The sequence below is a fragment of the Hydra vulgaris genome, chromosome 10 (assembly GCF_038396675.1).
Source record: "Hydra vulgaris chromosome 10, alternate assembly HydraT2T_AEP".
NCBI lineage: Eukaryota > Metazoa > Cnidaria > Hydrozoa > Anthoathecata > Hydridae > Hydra > Hydra vulgaris.
Window position 1 is genome coordinate 3,123,275 of NC_088929.1, and position 10,108 is coordinate 3,133,382.

Genomic DNA, 10,108 nt, shown 5'->3' on the forward strand with positions numbered 1-10,108 from the left:
TGCATTATGTATTTTTTCCGGTCTTTGACAACGAAGGAACTACTTCTACATAAAAAAATTACTAGATTGGTAGCAGGGTCTTATAGCAATAATTGAATGTAATATTTGTACAAATTGCTACAAAAATAATTCCCTTCGGAAAATTATTAATGACTTGAATAATTATATTGTTTTTGAAAATGCATTAACGATTGCAATTCTACAATTCTTTTGTACTTCCGCACAAAAGAGTTCTTGTGTGAATGCATTTAATAGCTGAAGCGCTAAATTCGTGAAAGAGAAAAAAAAAAACAGTTTAACACTTTTCAGGTTATACAGTTAAAATTAAAATGCTAAGAAAATATGAAAGTGGAGCTTGTAAAAGAAGATTGAAGAAAGAGAGAGAGGAAATGGTAGCTAAACTTCCGAAAATGACAAATTTTTTTTCATCAAACCAAACTATTATGCAATTTCCATAAACTGTAGATAATAATAAAAACAATGAAAGAAAAGATGAAAACAATAACACGGAAAATGAGGTAGCCTGCCAAGGTCCTTCAAATGAAATTCAAGAAGTTGAAAGTGTTGAATCTACAATGCATAACAATGAGCTTGACTCAGGTACTCCAATTTTTACTATCTTTAATGACACCTCTAACATCTGCTAAACAAACAATTTACTTTTTAGGCAGTTAATATTTTTATTCTATAAATTGTCACATTATTATTTTTTTATTAGGCTTATTTATCATGATTTTTTTTCCTAGATACCATTCTACGCGAAGACCCTGCTTTATAGCCATTACAATTAAAAGAAAATGAACGTATGAAGTATTTAAACAAGGGGTATGCTTTTTTTCAAAATAAAGACTCTAATTTCGAATCTTCAAAGCGGATGTTCAAAAACCAGTACAGATATTATTCGGTTAAATATTTTCAAAAAGTGATGAATAATGGCGAAAAGTGTGACCGAAAATGGTTAATGTTTTCTGAATCCACTGGATGTGTATTTTGTTATGTTTGCAAGTTGTTTTCAACCGATTACGACAACATATTTGTCAAAAGTGGCTTTTACAATTGGAAAAAAGCTAAACAAACTATTTTCGGCCACGAAAACAGCAAGGAACATATTCAATGTATGATTAAGTGGATAGAATTCATAAAACAAAATACTCATGTCGATGAATATATGGTAAGCCAGTTTTTTAGCCGGAAGAGGTTTAGCATTTCGAGGCAATAATGAAGTTATAGGATCGTCAAATAACGGAAATTACTTAGGCATGTTAGAACTGTTGACTCAATTTGATCCAGTTTTAAAGCAACACATTGACACTTTTGCAAATAAAGGCAAAGATAATGTAAATTATTTGTCTAAAACTATTTGTGAAGAGCTAACTGATATTATGTCTCAAAAGGTTTTAACGCACATTATTACCGAAATAAAAAAAGCAAAATACTGGGGAATTATCGTAGATTCGACTCCTGATATTTTTCACGTGGATCAACTTTCTGTGATATTTCGTTATTATCTAAATGGCCACGTGTATGAACGATTTTTTTTGTTTTCTACAAATTAAAAGCCACGACGGTAAATCTTTGATTAATGACATTTTAGATCTACTGGAAAGATATGATATTGATATAACCAATTGTCGGGGACAGGCATACGATAATGCAAGCAATATGTCTGGTAAATATTCTGGATTACAGGCACGTTTAAAAGAGCGGAGTGAATTAGCTTTTCATATACCCTGCGCTGGACATTCTTTAAATTTAGTAGGGCAGTGCAGTGTCAGTAAGTGCATCAATTCTATCAACTATTTTGGCGTTCTCCAGAGTTTGTGTTCATTTTTTGTAGCTTCAACACATAGATGGTAGTTATTGAAAAGAAATCATGCTACACTCAAACGCCTATCAGATACACGATGGTCATGTAGGTCAGATGCTTCAAAAAGTTTGGTAGAAAATTTTGATGGGATTCATGCAGCGCTATGTCTTATAGCTGAGGATACAGAAGAAAAATCTGATACTCGTCATGAAGCTTTGTGATTATTAAATAAGAACACTAAGCTAGAGTTTGCATTCATGGCTGTACTTTGGCATCACATACTTAAGAGGTTTAATGCAGTTAGCAAATTTCTTCAAAAAGTTGAATTAGATTTGCACACAGCAAACAGTATGTTAGTTTCACTAATTGGCTTTGTAAAAAACTTACGAAGCGACTTTACGAGATTTGAGAATGAATCAAAAAAACTTAGCTCGTTTATTGAAAAAAACTATTCTGATAAGAACAAAAGAAAGGTAATTAAAAAATTGAGCAACGGAGAAAACCAAGTTGATTCTTTAGGCGTATCCGACAAGTTTCGAGTGAATACATTTTTTGTCATTATTGACAAACTTGTGACACAATTAACTATAAGAAGTGATGGTTACAACCACGTAAATAAGTTATTTGGATTTCTATCGAAGCTGTTAACTATTAGTACCATGGAATTGCAAGTTAGCGCGAAAAAAATTGTAGAAGTGTACTCAAATGATTTAGAAGATAGTTTCATATTTGAAATAGAACAATTTGTAACATTATTAAAGTTGCAGCCTCCGGGTTTTTTTTCGTATAAAAAAGATAAATCTAAGACTGACGATATTATTGATGTATTTCCAAATGTTTATATAGCATATCGCTTGTTTCTAACTGTTCCCATAACAAATTGCGAGGCTGAGAGATCATTCTCTACTCTTAAAAGAGTTAAGAACATGCACCGATCAACAATGGTCCATAGTCGTTTAAGTAATATAGCACGATTAACTATTGAGTCAAAATTATTAGAAACTTTGGATTTCAGCGATGTGATTGCAGAGTTTGCGGGGAAGAAAAGCACAAAAAAATCACTCAACTTAATTCAATAAAATAAATATATACAAGTTGTATATAAATTAATATCAGCGATAGCGTTTTCAAGAAAATCTTTGTTTTACTCATTTTTGTCGTTGTTAGTGGAACGGGGCCTCCTACTTTTAAATAGCCCCGGGCCCCGAAAAGTCTTAATCCGCCACTGATTGTTGGTTGCGACAAAAACAGTTGCTGTGAATTGTTTTGTTTTTGAAGCCAAGATAAAATATATGCTTGTTGTTCAGGTGACATTAGTTCTAGCAAAATCACCATTGTTATTTATTTCCATTTTGCTTTTATACCTTTTTATAATTCAAAAACAAATTAGTTGTAAAGTAAAATATTATAAAAGTTTAGTAATATTATTCCTAAAATAATTATTACTTTATTTACCCGTTTACTATATCTAATTTAGCATTATTATTTGATAATATAATCATAAAATAGCAAAATTGTTAATCCAAGTATACTTGTTTATTTTTCAAAGTTTGTTTAAAACAAAATATTATTTCTTCTATCATGTGATAGCTTTCTTGTTTTTTATTGGATAATACTATAGGAGCAAATAACTTTCCGCTCAAATTTTAAAAAATAAAAGCTTAACAAAGTTGAGCTTTCAAGCCTCAAAAGCTCAACGTTGTTGAGCTTTTATTTCCTCTAACTTTTATTATAATTTTCCTCCAACTTTTTTTAATATTACAGTGTGCGCATGCGTGAAGTCGCTTTCCGCGCGGAAAGTTTAAAAAAAAGCTGAATGGAGAATAGCCTTAAGGCCAACGCGCTTGCGTATAATAACTTGGCGCTTTTTAGTAAAGTTTGAATGACCGTGCTCCAGAATAAAAAGTCCGACCAGACAACTTACTCCGCGGACAGTGAAAGGCTTCATTTTTTGTCCAATAAAATTCCACAAGTTATAGGGTAGGGTGGGGCAAGATGCCCCCCTTAAACTTTAGCGTATATAACAAATACTTTTACATTTTCTAGTAATTTTTCTTTTTAATATCAAAGTTTACTTATAAGAGAAGACATTGGTAAGATAAAATAACTACTTTATTACTAGTGATAAACTTTAAAATTAAAAAAACTAATAATTGTGCAAGGAGACATCTTGCCCCAGCCGTGGGGCAAGATGCTCCAAAGAGTGGATCTTGCCCCAAACTTTTAAAACAGTTGTTAAAAATAACTATCAGATAAAATAAAAGCTATTAATAGTTCTTTATTAAAACTCTTTACATTTTATTAAAATAACTGAAATATAAACACTGCAATTATTCTATGCAATTGTCTTGAAGAAAAATAACTTTTTTTAATTTATATCACTAACATAAATGTTCAAATAACATATACATAATTATGATTCACAGTAGTAGCATAAGTCTGAATCATCTGGACCACATGATAAGTGGTACCAAGATGTACATTTACTATATTGTGTCCAATTATCAAATGGTGGCACATTGTATGGACAAGAGCATATGGTGCATTGAGTTGTATCAGTGATAAAACTTTCAGAGGCAGAAACCATATCTTTCTTCCTTTTTATTTGTTTCTTTATGCCATTAGGTCTTTCTGCTTTCTGCTTTTCAGGCTTTTTCACCTTTTTTGTCTTTAAATTTATTGATTTCATTTTTTGCTTGATCACCTTATTAAGTGCAGCTTTTTCTTTACGCAATATGACTACTGTTGCTTTTTTTGTTACATTGTTTTCATGCTCTTATAGTCGCTTCTTGAAAGGTGAAGAAGTAAGGTTTTCAGCTGACTCTGTCTTTTTCTTTCATTGTCTTAAAACAGGAATTTTGGGACGCGGAAAAATCTTTTCCAAAATATTTAAGGGAGAATTAAGGCCAAGATACTCATCAACAATTGGCAAAACTGCATCATCAACAGCCTTCAATTTTGCAGCAGCTGTTGTGCTCATGACATTTGCCAACTGTATAGGTGCAACAAGAGGCAAATTAGGCAATTCACTATATTGCTGACAGATTTTCAATGGTTCAGCTTCATTAGTGAGCAAAGCTGCTTCAAAGGCTTCATCATTAAAAATAAAGTCATTTATTGGGTATAAACCAGAGCATCTAAAACCATTGATTGCTTTGTCAATGTTTGCAGTAAAGTTGTAGGCAGTTGCAAAAATACCTGCCATGTCAAAAAATGAAATTCTACGCCCCTGATGTGATAACATCCAGTTGCTTGCTGCTGTATTGTAGCCAACTTTCAATAGTTTAAAAAATGTGTGATCTAAAGGTTGCATCTTGTGTGTACAATAAGGTGGAAGGGTTATGAGATGGATCCCATTGTCATGACAAAAGTTAATGGCCTCAAGTGTTTTGTGACTGCGATGAGCATCAAGTACAATTAATTGCTCATTAGTTTTAGATGCATGAGTCACAGCAATAAAATGTGTTAACCATTCAATAAATAAAGATGAATCAGTCCATCCACTGGAGCTAACTCTAATAATTGAGCCTGAAGGTGCACCAACAGCCAGCCTATCAGTCATTCGCTTATGGGGAAATATAAATAAGGGTGGGACATAAGTGCCACTTGCACTCATTGCACACACAACTGTCACAGTACCTCTAGTTATTTTCGAAACTTTTCGTTTGCCTTACGTTGCAATTATTTAAGCCAAATAATGCTGTTTCCATAATCTGAACTTGTGTAACAATCTTTAATTCAAATTCTTTACTAAAAACAGGAAATTTCTCACCCAGAGACAAACCACCAGCTACTTTTACTTTTCCATCTCGATGACATTGTAATGTTTTTTTGTTAATATTAAATTCTGATGCAACATTCTTTAGACTGCAGCCCATCTTTATTACACTTAATGATGACTTTATTCTATCATTTGTTGCGCCTCTCTGTGTTTTTCGCACATAATTTTTCACCATTATTTGTAATATTTAAATATGTATCTAAAGAAATATTAAAACCTTGAACTTTTAATTATACAAACATACAAACACATACACAATATTTTATAATTATTCAACACATTATTATTTTATACATTACATAATATCTATAAATTAACTCTCTTTGAGTTAAATAAGAACTTACTAAAGTTACATGTACATACAAAATTACTCAAGATTATTAACAATAACACGATGTTGCAATTATTAATATGATATTGCATGCTAAAACAGCTCTTTTTAGTAAAAATTGTATTATGCGCATGTAATAATATATGAAGTTGTATTAATACAACTTCATTCAGCTGAATGCGATGCATATTTGTGAAAGTTTTACAAATATGCATTGAATTGCAGCAATAGCATGTGATACAGCTTCATTTTACTTAGCATATACATTATAACATTTACTTAATATATAAAATTATTTTAGAAAGCTATTTATAAATATGTATAATAGTTATCAACATATAAACCAACATATAAACATTGTCAATAACTAAATTAGTAAACGTTTTTATGTTCTAAACACACTTTAAAAATGGTAGAAATTCCGTAAAACCACGACGCAAGAAGCCCTTTGAGGGCATCTTACCCCACGAAACCGAAGACATCTTGCCTCATCTGTAGTGAGTGCAAGTTTAATACAAATAAAATTAATTTTATTGCTAAGTTATAAAATTTCTTGACTATATATTATTGTGGGATAAATTATCTATAAAACAACACATTTCTTACCTTAATCGCATAAGTATTGCTAATCCAATAAACATTCAAAATTAGAAGCAACTTACTAACAAAATACTCCAAAAAGTAATATACCGATTTAAACCTCACCTACCAGCAATGTTAAAAATATTTTATATTCCACGATTTTGTTTTAACTTTATGAATAGTATTATAGAGGGACAAAACATTACCGTTCTATGATACTCTCACATAAGCAAAAAGACTTCTTGCCCCACGGGTCATCTTGCCCCACCCTACCCTACATCTAGTTTATATAATATTGAGAATCTTTTCTGTTTTTTTTATATTCTAGTTTGCGTACATAATAATTTCAAGATAAGTTTTTAAAATTGATATTTTATTAAAGGAAGTAATGTTTTTGAAATAATTTTTTAATAAAATATTGTAAGTTAATTCTTTTGTTGAATAAACAAGGTTTCGTATGGGATGTGTTGTTAGACTACAAATAACATAATGATTATCTTATATCAGCATTGCTTCCAAGTCTATTTAAATCAAATGTAATTATTTACATCAAACATTAACCATTCAATTGGTCAAATGCTTAAATTAAATTTTTTCACCTGGTTAAATTGATTAAAGGAACTTAAAACCTAATTTATTGAAACAACGACAACTGAAGAATGATAGATATTGATAGAAAGGTAGGTGTGATAGAAGAAGAAATAAATAAAATATATGTATATAATTGTGTAGATTATTTAAACAAATTTGCCTTTTTTTATTATCTTTTTGTTGTCATAATCATAACATTTAAAAAAAATATAGTTTGAGTGTTATTAACACATTTATCTTTTATATTCTTATAGTTTAATAACCATAATATAAATATGACATCTTTATTATAAATATAGTATAAAAATGTTAATGTGTTATGCAAAGTTGTTGAAGTCAAAAAATGGATACCTAAGTATTATTAACACATGAGACGCGCAAGATAGGAAAAGTTATTATACATAATATGTTGAAAAAGTAACTATACATAATACGTTAAAAAGTTATTATATATTAAAAGTTAACATTAAAAGTTACTATACATAATACTATACATAATAGACACTATACTATACATAATATGGACATATAAGTTTTTATAGCAAAATAACTTGAAGAATTTGTTGTTGATTTTATTATTTTTTGTTTTTCCCTAGGAGTTTAATCATTATTTAATAATTTTTTCTAAATATAATTGCTAATTTGTTTACTTATAAATACAATAAATAAATATAAATAAACCAGCAAAGTTTTAATACACATTATTAGTGTATAGTCTAACAAAAGTAGATTTTAGACAAAAGTTTTTCACAGTTTTGTCTATATTTATCATAGTGTTTAAAATATATATTAAAGTTTTTCCCTTTCACTAATTCTTGTTATAAATGGTTCCATTTGACGACTATTCTATTTATAAAAAATTATGTTGACCGTTTGGCTTTTTATATTGTTGTTTATATTTTATTTGTTAGCTTTTGTAATAGAATTTTCTATAAATATTAGAGCATTATACCAATATATTACATCCAAGTCATTATTAAACCTGTATAGTTGCATTGCATCACCTCTTGACCTTTTAATTTCTAATATAGAGAGAAATATTTATCATTGAGTTTTTACATGATAAATCTTTTAAATTATTAACAGGAATTTCTCTATGTTGGAGTTGTTCAATCAAAATAACATGTTTCTGTATATGTGAACTCTTTAATGAGGTTCAATATTCAAGGTGAGGTAAATAATGATAAAAGTAATTATGTTATATTTCTTTTATCTTAATATTTAAGGAAGTGTTTAATTTGCTCTAATATTAAACTTTCAAAGTTATTTTTTCTCTATAGTTTCATTTTTAAAATACTTTCATTAAAAATTATTAGGAATTGCCAATAGTGATGCTATTGAGCTGATTTTTGTTTTATATGTAGCTTATTCTATATTATTATTGTGATAATAAAGCTCTATTTCATAGATTTGTTGCCTTTTCTAATTTTGTTTTTTTATATAAAATAACTTTAAAGAAAATAATTTTAATTGTTAGATTTAATAGTATTGATGTTTCATTTTCAGAGTTTGTTTGTGATGATTAATGTGCCACCACATAAATGTAGCAAATATTAATGAAGCTCTGGAAATAAACATAATGTTGACACAAAACTGCCAAATCTCAAGTTCGTCTAAATCTGGTAAGTTTATACTTAATCCAATAAGTGATAAATATTTCTGCTTTCAGTGTTTAAGTGAAGGAAATATTTTTTTTCCCGTATTTTTACTATTACTAATGATTTACTGAATTTTATAAAATAAATAAAACAGTTTCAGTGTATAAAAAATATTTAGGAAGATTGAGAGTCATTTTAGGGTACAAAGAAGGACTTAATTTACTACCAGACACAAGTAGTAAATTAAATCCTTCTTTGTTCCCTTACTGACAAGTTTGTGTTGCAGTTAGATAAACAGATTTCATCTGGATGTTGCCAATAATGAAGAATATTATATGCGGGTTTTCATTTAAATAATGTTAAATGTTAATGATATTAAATGTTCAATCTTTAATATTTTAATGGTATAATGATAGTGCGCATCTTTTTTAAAAAGGTTAAGATACTTTAAAATGTAATCATACTGTGGCAACATTTTAAAGTCACCTATTTTTAATAAAATGATAAATTAATTTGTCACAGTGCGTTATATACTTTATTTAGAATCTGCTGTGAAGTAAATTAAATATTCAATCATGAAATGTCAAATCTCAAGACATGAAATCGGGAATGGAGTTTTGGCTCATAATAATCCAAGTACCACATGTTTTAACAAATATATTTGTAAGTATCCTGCTCTTGGTTGTAATTATAAATTTTCATTGTGAAATTGATTACATTTTAGTTCACAAAGTTATAAAAAGATTCTAAACTTAAGTCTATGTAACTATTAAACTTTTTTGTCAGTAATAAAAAAAATCGTTATTGTAACATAATAACTTTGTTGTATAAGTGTATATGTAATAAATTATTAAATTATGCTTATGTTTATTTTAATTTTATTAAAGTTAAAATGGATGCAAGCACTAAAGAAGAAAAATAGCGTTACAAATTGAAGCGGAAATTTATAACGAATTATATTGAAGATTAGCTATGAATCGCAGAAAGAACCATCGTCGAATGGTACTTTCGTTATGAGTCAAATCATTGTATAATAATTATTTTTTGTCGTGTAAATATGTTTTGAAATTTACGCCTGTTTTTCAAATTTATTCATAAAAATTAAAATTGTCAATAACCAAATGTCTAATGCATTTTATTGTCCTTAAACTAATGAAAAATACGCCAATTTTTAACCAAAAAATTACAGTCGACTCTGCTGAAGACAACTTTAAATAATTAAGAAGACGGGGTCTTTAAGGAAAGTAGAGGGACTTCAAATAGGATTGCCCAATGAAAATCCATAACAATCTCATGCACGACCCAGTTAGTTATCAAAGGCAAAATAACAATGGTACGGTTTAATAATGGCTATTCGTTGTTCTGCCAGTTCTTGTCCTACAATAGCCAGCCGCTGTTTTGCCATCACTACCCAGTGG

General features: G+C 29.1%; 2 protein-coding genes and 1 long non-coding RNA gene across 3 annotated transcripts; all 3 read left to right on the top strand.

Moving 5' to 3' along the window:
• The first annotated feature begins 329 nt into the window (after positions 1 to 329).
• Positions 330 to 2,028, top strand: LOC136086053 (zinc finger MYM-type protein 1-like). Its single transcript, XM_065808320.1, has 5 exons — positions 330 to 357; positions 466 to 600; positions 1,177 to 1,522; positions 1,608 to 1,774; positions 1,898 to 2,028. Exons 1-5 carry the CDS (start codon positions 330 to 332, stop codon positions 2,026 to 2,028), a joined length of 807 nt encoding a protein of 268 aa, XP_065664392.1.
• A 36-nt stretch (positions 2,029 to 2,064) lies between these two features.
• On the top strand, positions 2,065 to 2,886 carry LOC136086054 (uncharacterized). Its single transcript, XM_065808321.1, has one exon. It carries the CDS (start codon positions 2,065 to 2,067, stop codon positions 2,884 to 2,886), a length of 822 nt encoding a protein of 273 aa, XP_065664393.1.
• A 5,287-nt stretch (positions 2,887 to 8,173) lies between these two features.
• On the top strand, positions 8,174 to 9,736 carry LOC136086474 (uncharacterized). The gene is made up of 4 exons (XR_010641354.1): positions 8,174 to 8,260; positions 8,599 to 8,714; positions 9,234 to 9,353; positions 9,578 to 9,736. It is a non-coding gene; the product is annotated as an uncharacterized LOC136086474 (long non-coding RNA).
• Positions 9,737 to 10,108: the final 372 nt, after the last annotated feature.